This window comes from Scatophagus argus, chromosome 6 (assembly GCF_020382885.2).
Source record: "Scatophagus argus isolate fScaArg1 chromosome 6, fScaArg1.pri, whole genome shotgun sequence".
NCBI classification, from domain to species: Eukaryota; Metazoa; Chordata; class Actinopteri; family Scatophagidae; genus Scatophagus; species Scatophagus argus.
Window position 1 is genome coordinate 6,804,679 of NC_058498.1, and position 18,644 is coordinate 6,823,322.

The 18,644-nt window shown below is 42.3% G+C and overlaps 1 protein-coding gene across 2 annotated transcripts; it reads right to left on the reverse strand.

Annotated features, from left to right (window-relative positions):
* Positions 1-1,604: 1,604 nt before the first annotated feature.
* ivns1abpa (influenza virus NS1A binding protein a) lies at positions 1,605-15,254 on the reverse strand. 2 transcript variants are annotated; one of them, XM_046392118.1, is made up of 15 exons: positions 15,061-15,254; positions 10,446-10,737; positions 10,091-10,224; positions 9,212-9,381; positions 9,033-9,108; positions 8,729-8,902; positions 7,351-7,476; positions 5,692-5,802; positions 4,965-5,106; positions 4,599-4,823; positions 4,112-4,233; positions 3,716-3,842; positions 3,466-3,597; positions 3,006-3,179; positions 1,605-2,826 (listed from the first exon to the last, which is right to left on the reverse strand). In XM_046392118.1, exons 3-15 carry the CDS (start codon positions 10,199-10,201, stop codon positions 2,564-2,566), a joined length of 1,953 nt encoding a protein of 650 aa, XP_046248074.1. In that variant the 5' UTR covers positions 10,202-10,224; positions 10,446-10,737; positions 15,061-15,254; the 3' UTR covers positions 1,605-2,563. The 2 variants fall into 2 exon arrangements, with proteins under 2 accessions (XP_046248074.1, XP_046248075.1); XM_046392119.1 differs by lacking the exon at positions 15,061-15,254 and adding an exon at positions 11,250-11,448.
* Between the last annotated feature and the right edge of the window lie 3,390 nt (positions 15,255-18,644).

An 18,644-nucleotide genomic window follows, 5' to 3' on the forward strand; every position in this document is an offset into this window, starting at 1 on the left:
TGAGAACAAATCATATTTTATGTGAAAGAGTTAAATATTTTCTAAAAAAAAAAAAAAAAAAGTCATTAAATATTTGAAAGCATTGCCTTGAGACTTTTTTCTCATATGCATCATTTTCTTCCTCTGATTTTGTCTTTACCTCAATGATCTTGTGTAACTGCCTTCCTGGTGTTTTTTTTCTGTGGTTTTTAGGAGAGACTGTGTGCTGCATGTGCTGTGATTGATAGCCTGAGTGTGTCTGCATGTGGCTGCGTGTGTGTGTGGTGACTAAGGGGATTAGGGTGCAGGTGACACCGGCAGACCGAGATTACACCTGCTGCTGTGACACACAGACAGGCTAAAGCATCAGACGTCACGCAGGAGCAGGTGGAGGAGGGGGGGGGCTACTTCCTGTCTAATTACATAATGTCAGATGCAGCCGTTACTGTTAATTCAGTTGTAATGTTGGACTCCCTGTTGGACTTTTTGTTTCAAATGTTACCTCCTATAAGTTCTGTGTATATCACAGAAAACTGTTCTAACATTTTTTTTTTTAATTTAAACCATTTTCATGTCCAAGCAGTCTGCCAAATAAGGGTCACCTTGACCTAAAAGGACCCCGTCTCTTCTACAAATCAAGTACCTTGTGTGAGCAGAGCTGAACAGTTTCATACAAAGTTTGTTGATGTGATTATTTTTGTTGATTATTTCCACAAAGAAGAGTTTTATCTTCTCCTACAGTTTTGCTTTGGTTTCCAGTGCTGGTTGTAAATTGTGAAATGATATGTAAAATTACTAAATGCAAATTTTCATCCTGTATATATATTCTTAGGTGTGTTCATATTTCTACAGTAGATTAAGCTTTGTTTTTTTGTTAATGTCCCACCTCTTTGACTCAGTCTCTGTCCTCAGAGGTTTGCATAAATCTAAAGTAAAAAGAGGAAGCCAGCAGAATTTGTTCCCAATTTAGTGTCACAGAGTCACAGCTAGACAGAAACTAAGAGGACAGACTCATCAGAGTCCCAAGTATTTAGTCTCTGCTTCCTGTAGCGCCACATGGTCCATATCCTGCTTTTGTTTCCCTCCCCTCCCCCGTGATTGTCAGGTGTTTCAGCAGAGATTATTGGAGACTAACTTGTGAGTGAGCGCAAGGTGGGGATTTAATAACCTGACTGGCAGTCAGTGATTTCTGGAGTCATGCAGATGCAGCCTGCTCAGCTGGTCCTCTTTCAACGCTGTTGTGACTGTCGTCCCTTCCTGCTGAGGTCTTTTAGCCAGCTTAGTATAATCTCCCCTAAAAGACACTTAGAGGAGCAGAAAAAAACCTGGCTTAGTGGGTTTGTCCCAGAGGAAAATGATGGCAATGAAAGCTTAGACAGCAGTGACCAGGATACAGTAATTACTCAGTGGCTGGAGCAGGACGAGGCGGAGACGGGGTGGCCGTAAAGTTTAAGGTCAGCATATCAGCTGTTGGGAGTCTATTTCAAGGCTTTCAGCACCTGGTTCAGCTGCTGACGAGTGACTTAAAATGCTTAAGCCTGTAACACAATTGTAAGCAGGCATCTCTTCAGTACTTCTTCAACAGTGTAAAGCGTAACGCTTATAAAGTAGGCAGAAGACAAAAATCAGATTTGAATGATTTATTAATTAAGAAATGTTACAAATGTGAATTTTCTTTACTCTAATGTTCCTTCCAGAAGAATCTGCCAATGCCTGACACTTTATTACACAAAAGAGAGGGGAAAAAAAGGATCTTCAGTAAACTGCATCTCTACATACATCAATTAAATCACAATAACAGAAGTTTGGTTAGCAGAAGCATGGTTGTGCATGTGTGGTGTGTGCACAAAAAAATAATTAACTAGAACTGGCACTGGTTAGATTCATTGACTTAAGCTGTCTGCTACTACTTTTATTTTAAATCAGTAAATCAGCAGTGTATAAAAATATAAAAAAGGCCATCGTTTAAGATTCAAAAAAGCAATCCAGCTTGTTTAAAATGACACAAAAAGCCATGACAGGTGTTTGTCAACTCGCACTCTGAGTAAGGCTTCAAACCACTGACCTTTAAATATGTGAGCAAAATTACATTTCCACAACAGAAATATTCTTAAATAAAACTTTGAACCTTCAAAAGTCAATTGCCACCACTCCATAATGCCAGCTTCCAAATGAACAATAACTGCGAGCTCATCTGAAAACCCTCAAAGTGACAAACCTTTCAACTCTAAGTGAAGAAGAAAAGCACTAAATGTGTATTAAATGTTGGCATATGACAAAAAAATGAGGAAGAAAAAAGTATATACAGCACAAAACATTGTATGCAATATGCAAAGGCGTTATGTTGCTTTGGGCAACAACCCCTTCATCCCCACACACCAACTTTAAGCCAGTCTTCACTGAAGACCCCTCATCCCAACAACCCCCACCCCCACCCCCCCACGTATCCCCCTCATACACACACACACACACACACACAGAACATCACGAAACACGATTACGTCACTAAGCCTGTTAGTTTGGAAAAAGGTGAAGCACTGTGAAACTCCCCAAACCCTCCTCCCCCTCCCTGTCTCCCCCCTCCTCAGTCAGAGAGGGGAGACAGGGTCTTGGTGCAGTCGTTCCACTCATCTGTCTCAGGGTTGTACACCTCCAATGTGTTGAGGAACTCGTTGCCGTCGAAGCCGCCCACAGCGTAGATGGTTTCGCCAAGCATGGCCACGCCTGCATTGCTGCGAGAAGATGTCATGCTACCCAGCATCCTCCACTCATTGCGGGTGGGGTCATACACCTCCACACAGCGGAGCGCGTGGGAGCCATCGAAACCGCCAACGACAAACAGTTTGCCTGGACAGAATGAGAGACATTATCATCAGTATAATAATACAGTACAGTCAGTTTCCCTCTTGTCAACATGTTGATAAAGGCGGTTTTCCCCACACAACATGATGTTCTTGAACCATACACACGCTAAAGAAGCAACCATATGACTACAATTTGTTGCCTGTTTGCAGTCATGGGCTCACCTGCATGGACAGCAACGCCAGCCCCCCTGCGAGCCACATTCATGGGGGCTATCAGGGTCCAGGTGTTGTTCTCAGGGTTGTAGCGTTCCACAGTGTTCAGGCAGTTCCACGACTCCGCCCCACCAATCACGTACATGAAGCCGTCCAGCTCACACACGGCTGCCTGGTGCCTCCCTGAAAACAAATTTGCTCAATGACAACTATTTTCTACTTTCTCCTCAGGCTGCATAGTATCAAGACCAAGAGCTGTTCTCTGATTAACCTATTTTTGGTCTCAGTCTTAAAACAATGTACTCTCTCCCAACCATTCAGTCTCCCAGAAGGAATAATTAAAGCTATAACAAAGACACAGACATTTGTTAGCCCTCTAAAAAGATTATCTTAGCTTTATGCTTGGGGTTAGGTCATGCTCTGTGTTTCAAAGATAAAATGGATTATTTATGTGGGACTCTACACATACTGATGTTGAGGGAAGCGCAGTTGGACCAGGATTTGGCGACAGGGTCAAAAGCATCACAGTTCTTAAGGCCCTTCTGCCCGCAGGGGTCTGATCCTCCCACAACGTAGAGTTTGTTGTTCAGTGAGCAGACACCTTTAAACAGGACAGTATGTCAGTAAGGGGTTACTTTATTTGAGCTTTTTTTTTTTTCCCCTCGACAGAAATCATGAATTTCCACAATTAGTAAATAAATCCTTGCAGAAGGACTGACCTGCATTGCAGCGGTTTGTCCTCAGTTCTGGCACTTGAGTCCATTCGTCGGCACGTGGATCGTACCTCTCCCCACAGCTCAGCTCATCAGAATGTCCATTTGAACCTCCAATCACGTACAGCTCGCCCTGTGAGAGGTGTCAATGGAGTAAATGGTGATATACCAACCTGACACTTACACATTCGCATTTACACTTTGGTTACTTTGTATACTTGGAACTACAAGGACCTGCTGCCTTTAAGTTAACAGAATGCATAACCCGAAGAGTGGAGTCAAGCGTCTATGTATTTACACAAGACAATTGCAACCTGTTCAAACACTGCAGGCAGATATTTAAAATGCCACTTCATTGTAGAGTCAATAAACATGAGATAAAAAATAAATAGTAAACATTACCATGAGAACAGCCATCTGGAATCGAGCCCTTGGAGTCCGCATGGGAGCAATGAAGGTCCAGCGGTCCTCTTTGGGGTCATAACACTCCACAGTCCTCAGACACTCCTCTCTGTTGTAGCCTCCTGCAGTAACATCAAGATGCATCAGGGTTAAAGTGGTGAACTGTGGCTCTACTTTTCATTTAGATTGACGATTTTAGATTGTGATTATGCTTGAAGGGATTGTACTTTGAAGAGCCTACTTCTGTTTTCCAAACCTCAGTGACTACAAGATCCATGCCACATAAACATAACCACATGGCTATGCTAATTGGACATATTACTTAACATGTCTCACATATTGTAAATGATGTAACTTGAGCTTTGGCTTTGGCCAAGAAACAGACAAACAAAGCTTAAGTTGAAATGGTTAAAATGGAGAAATTCACGAGGTAAATCGAGCCTACGGGGCATTTCAAAATTGAGAAAAAAAAAACATCATAATTAACCTGCTGCGATGAGTCTTCCGTTCAGGGCTACGGTGCCCAGGCCAGAGCGAGCATAATGCATGGGCGAGAGCGGCTGCTCCTCCAGCTCCTCAGGCTGGGCCTCGAAGCTGAGGCTCTTCATCAGGCAGGGGGTGGCAGAGGGGGAGGTCTGAGGGCTGCTACGACCGTGTAAGAAGATCACACACAGCACATTGTCCAGCACAGCCAGACACAGGTAGGTGTTGTCTAGAGGCGAGATTGGACATTGTTAGAGCAGCTTGAGGGAAAACACAGTTTGAGATGATGATTCTGATGTCCTGCATCAATGAGATCACTTTAAAAATATATATATATATCTTTGACTGTACTGTGACAAATCACACTCACTTGCGGTCTTCTCAGAGGCGATGTACTTCCACTCTCTCCTGGCGGTCTGTTTCGGGGCATTTGCTGCTTGGTTGGAGGGCGACAGGCTTCCTGAGGAGCTGCAGCTCATCTGTCTCTGGGTGCTCTCCCGTACGGGTTTCTTCTGCAAGAGCACAGTGCAGCTACAGAAGCCAAGCTTGCACCACAGGCCCACCAGTGGCCGACACCAGCTAATCATACCCCAAGCTACACTGTGATCCAGCTGGTCTAATGTAGACATAACACAGTGAACCTGCATTAAGCCTGTCTAAATATGCATTCATGTCTCACACCAGCTGAAACCAACTACACAGCACTGCAAACCACAGCCTCAGATCACACTGCAATCAGATCTAATAGGACCCATTTCTGTCACAACTCAAAAAGATGGGTGAAAGCTGAGATGGCCATCACTGCCCGCGCTCAGCTGACTGAGATTATCTTAAAAATCCAAATACTGTTTTAATATATGCTCCACAGCATAGCCGGCGCAGGCATCACAGCTCTTTCTTACTCATCTACTGACACTAGTCTTTACATTTTGGCTAAATTGTGGTATTAAATGAGCCGTATCTACTTCTAGCCAGGCACAGGCTTGTGATATTTTTATGCATGGCCAGGCACAAGCTGTACAACAAAACTACACACTGCCGAGGTGAATGTGGTAGAGACTCCATTGCAGTGAATCCAGGCACAAGCTGTTGAGTACCTGCACAAACTGAAGGTGGTCCTCCTCGCCACCAAACACCTCACTGTGCCCTTCAATCACCAGCCCTCCATCCACCAGCTTGTGGTCAGGTGAGTAGTACAGCGTTTGCACCTGAAAGACAGACAGGAACAACACACCCATGTGGCTGTCTCCATAGCAACACACGTGAGAGGGAAGAAAGAGGAGGAGGAGTGGGGAGGGGGTAGGCAGTGCTGTGAAGAGGAATAGGGGGAAGGGATGAAGGCCTGGATCTTCAGTCCCTTGGATGGAAAGCTTCCTTTAAAAAGACAAGCTGCTGCCACTGCATAGAGTGGGTTAAGTGTTAAGTGTGAGCTCAAGGTGTCTCACAGTGGCTCTCCTTAATTGGCATCTAAAAAAAGAGGGAGCTGATGAAGAATAAGAGGCTGCATCTGGAAAGATCTTCTTGGAAGAATGAAGAGGAGGAAGGGCGGAATTTAGCCCTCTTTCCACCTCTGCTGCTTGGAAACCGGTCCTCTAGCTGAAGAGTTGGTCATTGTGACGGCAGCCACAATAGGCAGTCAAATCCAGATGACTTTAAACAGTCATGCTGTTATAAGAACTATCAAGCTATCTAACTACCCAAGAACAATTCAAGAGGAAATATGTTCTGTTGAAGCCAGATGCAGTAATGCAACGAGAATATACGCTGAAGTCAGTTGCCCAACTGATGGGCAAATCTTGAGAACAAAAAGAAAAAGCAGAATGCTCATAATTTTGTTGTTGTTGAAAATGGATTTTTGATTTCACCCTGAAGGTTAATAATTCAACTGGCGTCCGGAGAAATACAATATCTGTTCCGAGCAAACCACTATGCTTTATGTGCAGTGCGATTGTCTGTCCAATGCTCACTTTGAGTGGTTCTTGAATGTTCCAGTGGACAAGCAGGATCGTATGAGAATTTATCATTTTGTGCACTGAATGGATATTCAATTAGATGTGCTTTATTACTAAAGGCTCATGAGTAATCTGTTCCGATAAATGCAGAAATGGGATGCATCTGTATATGTGGCATGGACAGATGGAAGCACAGTGTTGCTTGGCTGCAAAGAGAGGCTGCTCAGAGGCAGTAGTGCTCCTCTCCTCTCTTTTCTCTGACTCATTACCCTGGTGGCTCAGTCCTGGCTCCTCAGTCTGGTCTCCTGCTGCTGCTAATAAACCTACAGGAGAGATAAATCAATGGGGAGGAGTGCCTGTTAGTGCTGGAGCAACAAACGTGCACCTGTTCAGATAGTTAAGTGGCAGTGAGACAGCAGAATCAACGGTCAGACCTTTGAGAACCTGTGTTTTCGTGTTTCAGAGGAGAGGAGCGCTGTAATACTCAGATGGGGCTGTATGTAAACCAACCACATACCCACAAGAGAACAATGGGAAAAAAAACACAAGAGCAAACAGCAGCTCTTTTTTGTGGCTCACCTCTACTTTGTAGTATGGTTCAGGGGTACAGAGTTTCTTACTGCAAAAACTTCAACAAATCAGAGGGAAAAAAAACGACAATCCTGACATAGCAGCATGACTGTGGCATGCCATTTCTATTTCAGCCCCCTTAATGACTTCTTAATGTCAAAAACAGTCAGAGGGAGGGGAAGGGGCAGGGTTGGATAGAAGAATCAGTCTCAGAGTTGAGACTCCAGTACTGACCTCCTCCATGAGTCGTTCCAGTTGGTCTCCATTCTCCCAAAGGCTACGCTGCACCCAGTTGAGTACCTTGGAGTAGAGCCTGCCATTGCTGGGCAGAGTCAGGTTGTCTTCTAGCATTACTTCTAACTGTAAATACACAAAAGGGAGTGAAAGGGGAGTTAGAGTTACAACAAAGCAGGAATAAAGTGACTGCTTAACTGCATAAATCAATAACATGGTCTTTGTTGCTCACTGGATGGTTCAATTTTACTGGCTAATTATTAATTCACTGGAGAATTAGGTGATTCACTGCCTGGATAATTTATTTTTATTTCTTTTAAATCTTACTTTTGCTACAGTGACAAAATTAACCTTGCATCAAGTTGCTTGGTAATCACCCATACAGCTCATTAAGCAAGGAGCCCCTGGTGCCAAATGTATTTGGATTAATCATTGGGTGAAATATATGTTAAATTTCCCTACAAAAAAATTAATTGGTCTTATAGCAAATTCTTATACAACCTTTGTTTAATGTTGTTGTGACTCAAGTAGGACAGCAGCAATTAGCTAATGGGCCGACTAGCAGCCAGTCGTCGATATTTCTCAGAATGATCAATACAGGTCAAGTTTACGGTTCACTTTGCTTTACCACTCACCACGCTTCAAGGTATTAAGTTTACAGACAACTAGGAAAAAAATATCAAAATCCTCCCATTTCAGAAGTAGTAATTAGCAAACATTTGAATTCTTGTCGTATTTCCTGCTCCATACATGGTTTATTTTCTTACCCACCCATTTATTATTTCAGCATTACTGCCAGCCAATATGTCATCCAAAGTTTGGGCAAGGCTTAATGGAGGCCAGCTGCACACATACTTGATTTCCAGACAAATAAAACTTCACTTGATTTAACTGATCTGCACAACCTCAACCACAGACTTGCCTAGTAAACTACTGAGTACAGTCCTCATGTTGAATAAAGGCTTACACATTGTACCTCGCCTATGCTAGGTCTCACTGTTGCGTAGGTTTTAAGTACCCTGCCTTAAATACATTCTCAGCAGGATTTAGCAGTAGAAAAATCTATAAGAGGCACACCTTCAAAACTGTAAGCATTGTTAATCTCATGCTAAAGTCAGAAAGTTAAAAATACAAATCTTAATCCAGTACGTCTTATTCAACCTAAGACATCCAAAGATGGTCAGTTTTAATGCAGAGAACTTTCACTGATGTCAGTGCTCGCAGTATATGCATATTCATTTGTTGATTCAGGCTTGCTGCTACAATTTACCATAGGGGCCAAAATCATTCCTAACTTACTGGTACCGATTACACTGACTACTAAATACTTGAACGGGACTCTTAACATTGAAAAATATGTGCAAATTTGAACTAGTACCTTGAGACGGGGAAGTTTGAGGAAGTCCTCCTGTTCAGACACTTCCAGTAGGTGGTCCTGTATGTAGGCGTCCACCTTGGCCAAAACTCTGGCATCTGCCATGGAGCTGGCAAAGTTTCGAAAAGAAATGGCGTTCTGGCAATCCATTTTAGACAGCAGGTAGTCACCACAAATCTGAGAAGTGAGAGCGATATGCTAAAGTTAATAAAAAATAAAGTTCTTCGCAACCTGTAAAAATCACGAGTGGCCAAAATTGCAGCATTTGGGAAATAAGGGTGATTAGAAAACATAAGAAAAAACATACCTGTTTGACTCGCTCCATCTTGAACCTTCTGGCTGCAGAGTAAACTTCCTTGACCAGTTCCTTATCTGCCTTTAGCCTGTGTTACACACACAAGACACAAAAGCAGGTTGTCAATCAACCAAAAGCTGAGAGTTTATCTGTGATAAGATCAGAAGCCAAAGGTCAAAGGTGCTACTAACTGGGCAGTGTAGGCATAGTTGAGCAAGACCTCTACAGCTGCTGGGTCCAGGTCCTCAAAAGTGACATGTGAGACTCCATGAGGTTCAGTGTCACTATTAAAGATCTCAAAAAGGTAGGGACTGCAGCAAGCCAGAACAGCTCGGTGAGCCATCAGTTCATGACCACACACCTAGAGACAGTAGAAACACAGCAAAAAAATTAGGATGGGTACAAGTTTGTTAAAAGGACACCTATACCTGTGTGTCAAAGGGAAAAAAACATTCTGACTTTAGTGTTTCAACACTGAAAGAAACAAACGTAATTAACCCTTGACACTGAGAATATGCTCGTAATAGAAAAGTAACATGACTAATTGTTAAAAACTGAAGCAAACATACTGCCTTGTGCTCCACTGGCTGTATATAAATGCCAATTCATGACTGACTGCACAAGTCTCTCAGAGGTCTGTGTAGGAGCCAAATGCAATGTTATGGGGAAGCAGGGTGAATCTGTATTTGCTGTGGGTACCGTAGGGGGCGCTGTGGTCATTCCATAAAGGGTATAAAGGCAATGGGAAATCTGGGGCCGCCATAAATGATGGGAACAGGTTCTCACAAAAGAGATATGAGTGCAATGGAAACACTGAAGTAATTACTCACATACTTTTCTAGTCTCCAAGTTTGGCATTGCATACACACACCTACATATAGATTTTCAGCCCCACAGTTTGTACCAATATCCTGTACAACTCCAGCAGTTCTGTATTGTCAATAAACACGTTTGTCTTTTTATCCCCTATGGTGCATCTCCTGTGTTTCACAGATTGACTCAGGCTTCTCTGAAAAAGTGCAATGGCCCATGTGTAAGTGTGTGTGTGTGTGTGTTTGCATTAAGCATACCTGCAGTCTAACATCGCAGAACTGCCCACTCTTTCTCAGAGCGTTCATTTTGGCCACGGTGGAATCTAGGAAACTCTCATCCTCAAAGATCAAATAACCGTTGGGAATCATCTTAGTAAATTTTGATTGTATGCCTGTAAAAGAAAGATAAATATTGGAAATGTCATACATTTTAGAGCAGTAAAACAATAATACCAGCACGCTTGTCTTTTGCACTCTGTCCAAAAAGCCTTTAGCTGTGCAACATTGTAATAGCAGGCTTTATTAATTGATGACCTGAGAGAGGATTAGGATTAGGTGCCTGTAATATGCATTCTACATTATAATCTGTCCTATGCATTAGTCATGGTCTTACCTAATAGAGAATAATGCAAATCCAAGGAAGCACCACTTGTGAGGGTAGAACCGAAGGTAGACAACAGGCAAAGCAGACCGAGATCACAGTGGAAACTAAGTCTTCTTCACCCAAGGAGAGGGATGGAAAGATGTTAGAAGAAATGCCAGCTGACTAAACGGACGTGAGCAGAAGGGAGAGGGGGGAGCAGCCGCACAGACAAACTATCAGGCTTGAAGCGACTGTAATCAAGTCCTCGGGATCCCGTTGGCTATAGAGTTGTACTTATTCTGTGTTGGTCATACATTATAACCTAGAAGAGAATGAAAAAAAAAGGGGGGGGGGGGGGGGGGGGGGAGAGACACAAGTTTTGTTATTAATTTTTTAAATGAAGAAAGGTCAAATGGCTTATTTTGTAAATAATGCTGCCTGTTCTTGGCAGCTATACAATGCTAACACGAGTGACATGGCCACGTGGTAAGTCAAGGCAACGCTGTACGTTGGGTGGCATTTAAGAATATTACACCTCCCTGCTCCTCTTCCACTCTTTCAGTGTCCTTTTCACAAGTCGTTTTCCAAACATGCCATAGAGCTCACAATGTTTCCATATTTCCCGCACGCATGCAAAATTCAAAAACAGAAAATCTGATTCAGGATACACTTCACTTCATTTGATCATGTCATCCTCATTGAATTCAGAAGAAAACTGGAATTCAGCATTTTATCCCAACATCCTATAAACCAAAACAATGTCTGCATCTAAGCCCATGCCTTTTATGCTCCGTCCCTACAACGCCTTCCATTTCACGCTTTAAATCTCCACACCTGCTGCTATGTTCCAACAGTCCATGCAAGATCGTTTAATCCATCTCTTGCCTTCAACTCGGTCTCCACTCTCTCTGAAGCAAAGTCACTTCAGCACTGTGTTATGTGACAAGCCCCTTTGGCTGGCTCCTCCCAACAGGAACCCTTCCACTCGATCACTGACCTATAAGCAAAATGCAGGTGGGAACAACTTGTGACAGTGTTTCCACTGCCAGTCTGTTGGTAAGATACAGTGATCATGCGCACACACACACACACACACGCACCCCCACCCCACCATTTTTTTTAAAATGCATCTGTGTGGCTGCTGTATGAATTCTGGTATGCCATATATCATATAACCCTGGCCTACAAGTCACACCCACTTCCATGTCAAATCTAATAAAGATCATCCCATGTCATTCTGTCTCAAGATATTTTATTCTGCTATTAAAGTGATTGGATTTCACTAAAAGATCCATGTGAATCAGCCCATTTTTACTAATGAGATGGTCACAACAAAAATGAACACAACTGCCATTTGTAGCCTGAAGCTCAGTAAATAAACTACATTGTATTTCCAACAGTTTTATCACCATCCCATATGGGGTGAGAGCCCAAGACGGACCACAGCAGCTGTCCCATGGTCTGAAATTGTATCCACACTCCATGAGACAAGGACTTTCTGAGTAGCCTAGCTTTGATGAGTGTTCGGTATCCAACTTGCATGCTGTTCTAACTCATTGTAAAAAGCTGTGATTGACTCAACTGCTGCACATGTAATGTACTTGTGACTAGATGCTGTCACATTTCAGTATCAGCATGTGAATCAGTGTGCAAGAATTTTTATGTAAAATAATCTAGTCTGTATGCAGACCTTACAACATTAGTACTAGTCGATTGTGAAACCTAAAAAGCCTTCAAAAACTGGCTTCTACTGCATAAAAAAGTGACACCATTTGACAGCTTTTTGCCAGACACAGCAAAACAATAAAACAAAAGCTCAAATATTAAAACTACCCTTGTATGAGTCATTATCTAGAACACTACATTGTCTACAGGTAGACTTCAGACTAGAGAGTTATCTGCTAGAATGATACAGAAAATGTAAAACACTGCCAGGCGGACACTGGAGCAGACAAAATGCCTTTGTATGCTGCTGAAATAATAACCGTCTCCTCCACAGTCTGGAGGTTTTGTAAGGTATACAAGCACATTCTTGCAAACCCAAGGCCATGTGTGAAAGGCACTGAAATAACAATTTTCTGACACTTATCTTATCTGAAAACAAATTCTTGCAGTCCAAGACATCGGTGCACTTTAAATCTAGCAAGCTTAAATTCAGCAAGTTATATTGTGTTGGATTGACACTATAAAATTTATTGCTTGGCTATGAAAAAGTACAGTGCACCATTTGATAACAGTCACAGACAGTTTTAAGTTTTCTAACTAGAAAGATGCCAATGATGCTCAGTATGAAAGTTAAACAACACACGCTGAACATACTATTTTGCCATGCTCCAATAATATTTTTAGTCTGGCAAAGATGGGTGAAAGGCTGTGGATGTGCAAAACTACCAAGCCTGCTGGGAAGCGAGCCAGAGGGTTTTATAGGTAAAGCCAGATAGCACATGCTAGAATATAGTCTTTGTGTATTGCACTGGGCAGCATTTACAACAAGGCTGGCATTGAAAACTGTTATTCACCCAGTATGTGTGTGGATGGAGGAACACTGACCCAGTTTCAAGCTGTTATGCAACATCTGGCAGAAGACTCCTTGTGAAGGCTCAAAAGCTCAACTCCTCCACGTGGTGGTGTCCACCACACTCGTCCTGTTGTTCTCTCATTTCTCACTTAACCTAACACACGGACGGGCAAGCCGTGCCCTCAACTCTCTAGATAATTCTTCAATATTGAGTTGCCGCCCACGGTTATGATTAAATGATTAGATAACCTATGGTTTAGTGACAATGCATACAGGAATTTACGCATAGACAAAAAAGCCAGGCAGACTTGGTGAGCTGTAAATGCAGATTATAGCCTATTGGCATATGCTTGAAAACCAGGGAACAAAGGAGAGGGAACAAGAGCACAAAAGGGAAAGAATGAGATTGTTCACAACTTTGTCACAGAGGGTTGCTCTGAATGTATTTTCTCTCTCCATTTTTCCATCCGATTAGTCAGGCACAAAAGTGCAGGTCTGACACTGAATAATCAATGCTGGTTAGACACTCCTCTAGTGGTGATAAGAGGCATTGCACATTTCACCCAGTTTTTCCCGTGTGGAAATTTACCAATTGAATTTAAAGTATTTTGTAAAAAGGAATCCAATAAGAGTGTGCCAGTACAAAGGAAGAGGCAGTTAACAATGTGTTGATTGTTTGTCTATATATATATATATATTACATCCTTGATCAAGCAGTATCAAAACTAATACACTATGGTACCTCAAACGCAACACCAGACAACAATGAAAATGAGGAATGAGGATGTCAAATGTGATGAGAAATCAGAAACTTCCCACAGTCAAAAACAAGAGCAACTCATTTCGATACCACTTAAGGAAGTAAAAAGGAGAATATGTCTGAGCGTATCCACTCAGACAGTAAGAATGTTTTATTAATCATCTGTTGGATAAAACTCTATCAAATGTATTACTTTCTTTTCCTTTTCATAAAATCTGTCATCTAATGTATTTTAGCTGGGACTTTGCCACGTGGTGGCCGGATTAGAAGCACAATAGGTCCCATAATATGTAGCGAAAGGCAACCTGCAGTCAGCAGACACTATTTGGTATACTGAAGCTCCTGGGGAAATTTGAAACGTTAAGAATCGGCTAGACAACTTCCCTTTTGCCAGAAAATCGATACAGTATAGCCAATAGTGTTCAACGTCGACAGCAACACTGATGCGTCAATTTTAAGTCGAGACCGGTCACAGCCCATAAAATCTGACACAATAAGGCCCAAATGGAGGTTGGGGAAAGGACAGAATCGATGCTACCTTACCGAGCCTATCACCCCCCACCCCGCCACAGGGCCACCCAGTAGCTCACGTTCGTCTATAGGCTGCAAAGCAATGCCATTAATCTGCATGCCTCCTCTTCTTCTTCTTCTGCTGCTGCTGCTGCTAGAGAGGCTAATGATGCTTGGCGTTGTGCCAGAAGTCACATAGGTATTCTATACATACATCCCACCATCTAAAACTAGGTCAGGGAGGAGAGGGCCCCACTTACCGCCACAAAAAAAACCTGATTAACTCGAGTGTCAGACGGATAACAAACGTAGACACAAAACTGTTGAAGGAGAAGGTGAGGTCTGGCATGCTTGGAAGCTAGGGCATGTTAAGTTAGCCTTCTCACTAGACAACCTGCTGCTTAGCTAAGATGGAGATCACTGAGAGAGACACACGGCGGCTTAATTCATTAAACCGGACCGGGTCAAACATGCCCGGTCGTGTTCCCGTGTCCATGCTCAACGCTGGCATTGGATCCGCTTTTCCGTTATCTGGCGTTATAAGCTAAATATTAACGTCATTGGCTATCGCTAACGTTAGCTACACGCTGAAAGCGGCGGGTTGTGAGATGTCCGCGCCTGTAACGTTTCAAGAGATTTCCAGCCGTTTTCATTCAGTCCAAGCAAAGACAACATTCACTCAAATCGCAAATAAATATCCAACAGTGGCTAATGACCGCCTCACTATGACCACTGTAACCCACGTCACAGATTTTAGGGGTTTTTTTACAGCTTGGCTACGTTATTTGACAAAGGTTTTAAACAGCACAGTTTCATCTATGATTTTATTTTATTTGTTAAACAAAGAAAAATCTTACCTGAGGCGTTTGACAGCAAATGATATTAGACATATTTAATGCGAATTCACAGTTGGCTGGTTCGGGTTAGAGGAACGACGCAACGCGGCTACAGGCACGGCTCGTTGGGTTGGTAGTAGATGTGGTTTCCTCTCTGTAGGAGAAGCACGTCCACACTCGGTCTAGTCTGGACTGGCTCTAACAGAATGGCCGGTTGCTGGTGACAGGAAGCGCGCTCCCAAGGAAAAAAAAAGCACCAATGAGGCCGCCACGCCACGAGTGACGTCAGCGGAGGTGGGCGGTCCCACACGCCCACCTCCTGACGTTAGTCTGTGTTATCTTTATGTCATGACATGAGTGTGTATCAGGTAATGCATACATTAAAAAATCACTATAATAAAAATATTTTTCCAGCAGTTATTATTTATCAGCCTTCTCAAGTTAGGAATTTTAATCCTTTAGACCCGCCTTAAGGGAGAAACTTGCGCAAGAGCTGCAAAATAATGCAAAATAATCGATTTCAGTCATGGAGTCATATTATTATTATTATTTGGATGTGTTCGGGATGTTTCTGGTTGGTCAAGAATTCTGAGGAAACAATAAAAAGTCACATAATGATGTGTATTTTAGAGCAACCTACAATTGCTGCATATTATGAATTTAGTATAAGTAGCAATACAATTTTGTATAATTACTTAAGTAGCTAAAAATCCCGTACTCACAATTTAAATAAAGTATGGCCTCCATGCAGTTACAGTGTGAGTAATCAGCATTTTCATGTTGTAGCTGGTGAAGATGGGTCCGATTTTACCTTCTTTATACACTGTTGAGTAAACTTTAAATGCTTCTCATTTTGTGAGCTCATCGTTGGTTTTGTCTGTAAAAAATTTAGTGGACTGGAGGAAATTAGGATGCAAAAAAGGATGAAAAGATGAAAGAAATGAAGATAGATGACATGAGTGGAGTACCTCAAATGTGTACTTGAATACCAACTTCTTAAGTAAATGTAATGTAGTAATAAATATCCAATTTTGCCCTAAAGTGAGGTCAGAGAGGATACCTGTCTGCCTAACAGGACACCTCAGCAGGGTGGATGCTTGCTGAGTTAAATCCAAATCCACTTGTTTGAGGATCTAACCTGGGGCCAGCATTGGCCCTCTTCTCTCGTTTACATTTTATGTCCTCTGTCCTTTGAATGCTGCCACTGCGCCAGATTTATTTATTTCATTTGTCATGTTCTCCTCTACATGTGTCTGAGTCACGACAGTGCACCAGGACGAGCGCCATTAAGTCGTTTGATGTCGATTAAGAAGGAACATCCAGGCTCAACCCTCATCGCGACTGCACAGACGTCATCTAGAGGAAGAAGAACTCATTCACCGGCCTTGAATGAATGGAGCTTAGTAGTACCTCAGCATGTCAGTGATTAGATTAGAGGATAAAGAATCACTTCACAGTGTGTCAGGCAGTCTTTGTATCTGCATGAGGATTTTGTGTGTGTGGACGTGTATAATCCTGTAGTTGTGGGGACAAGAATCTGTTTACACGGTCACGTTGTGAGGACCCGACTTACTCTTGCCTTACTTATGGGGACAAAATGCATGACCCCACAATGTAAATCATCAAATATTAGGGTGAAAACATGTTTTAGGCTGAGGTCAGGGTTAGGATGAGGCATGTAATGTTTATTGGTATGGTTAGGTAGTGGTTAAGCCTCCACGAAATTAAAGTAAGTCCATGTAATGTCCTCAGAAGTGATGGAAAAACAACAGTGTCTGTCTGTCTGTTGTTTGTGACAACCTGGCACCAAATGTAACTCAGTGACAGCAACACAAGGACAATCAGCCACAGCCTTAAAAAGCACACTGACCATTGTGCTGGAAACCACAGTGATAATAACCTGGATGGGGTCCAGTCAACATAGATTAGGTTTATCAACACAAACTTATCACTTCATAAAAGCTCTTGTGCTGGTATAATTACGCTGTTATGTCGTGCTTCCATCCATGTGGAGGTGACATTCCTGACAAGGTGAAAGAAATTATTGCTGTCACCCATTTCATAATTCATTTTTTTTTTTTTTTTTTTTTTGTAGCGTTCTCTACATGTGGCCAGACTGTAGAGGAAGAGCCTCCAAACACACAGGCCAGCCTTAAGGTCAAATCACCAAAGATGTTTTCCACAACAACTAGATTCAGATTCATCAGTTGCAACTTCCATAATGCTAAATGCCATTTTTATGAAAATCTAAATGTAAAAGCTGATAAAATACTAATGGCTTCAGTTCCCAAACTAGAAAAATAAAAAAAAAGCCACCTTCATGTTAAGGTGTTAACCATTCCAAGTTTTATCTTTTATCAAAAGCTCCTCTGGGATGTCTGACATCAGCATTATCGTGACTGTCTGCAAAGGTGAATGATGATACCTTGGCAAGCAGTACTTCTACTCAGCACCGTGTCTCAAGACCCAGACAGAGACGTGCAATTACAGCTGATGGAGCGCGGCCAAAGTCTGATCTGTTAGTTTCTTATGGAGGTGTTTTTAGGAATTGGACTGGGACCAAAGTGTTGGAAAGACGGTCAAGAAGCTGACAAATGAAAACCGGTGCAGAGTGATGTTGCTACATATGAATTAATTATACAGATGAAGAGAAGAAGAAATACAGAGAAGATAAAGAAAATGGACCCTGAGATAAACACTACCTTTCTGAATACGTTACTGCCTTTGTGAAGTTTACAGAGTTTAATTATTGTTGAGAGTGTGGCAGAGAGGTGGGGAAGTTTCTGACGTACTATTAGTAGCATTGCTGTTATATTTTAAACATACATGGTATTCTGCTCTTTCCCTTGTATATGAGATCACAGAATATCATGAACGGCTTAATATGTAATGCAGCCAAGCACTGAAACTACAACATAAACAAAATAATGTGTGAAGAAAATTTCAAAATGTAAAATTATAAATGTCCCGAAAAGATTATTATTTATAGCGCAGCTGTAGAGTCAGATTAACTGCCCGCATGTTTTTGTTCCTGTTGTTTGTACCAAAAACAGAATTCGAAGTGCTTACAAAAGATTTGGTGCGAGAGGTCATTGTGTCAAGTTGCCAGCAGAGGTAAAGATATTTACTTAAGCAGCAGCACCAACTTATATCTAAATGGCACTTTTAATTACTACACAAGTAGAGCGGAAAACACCATTGCTCATTCAGCTAGAATCCCTGTCCTGAGTATATTAAAATTCACCTTAAATACACACAAAGAACTGCTGCACCAGTGCTGCCAAAGCCACAGAAAAGCTCGTCTCCAACCATGACACGCACTGAAAGACGCACTTGTGTTTTCTGAAAGCATATTTTGTGTCCTGTAGGTTGTCATCCACTCATTTCCAGATGTCATTCCCAGCTTCTCTCCTGCCAAAGCACACGCAGCTCGTGCACCAATGCTTCAAGATCAGTATTTCCACTCAACATTAGTCAGCATGGCTCTGTTTTCTCATACATATGTGAGGCTTCATTTAATTCCAACACAAAGAGCGCAGCCTTCATTTTGCTGAGTCATCTTTTAAACTCTAGCGCCACCCCTCATTCTTCCTTTCTGCAGAGTT

What these genes read in the sequence shown, in the direction of transcription:
- ivns1abpa (XM_046392118.1), bottom strand. Translation starts at nt 10,201, where the DNA reads ATGATTCCCAACGGTTATTTGATCTTTGAGGATGAGAGTTTCCTAGAT. An exon ending in TCTGCGATGTTAGACTGCAG is followed by an intron (nt 9,382 to 10,090) that starts GTATGCTTAATG and finishes TACTGTCTCTAG; the next exon opens with GTGTGTGGTCATGAACTGAT. An exon ending in TCCAGATGGCTGTTCTCATG is followed by an intron (nt 3,843 to 4,111) that starts GTAATGTTTACT and finishes CACCTCTCACAG; the next exon opens with GGCGAGCTGTACGTGATTGG.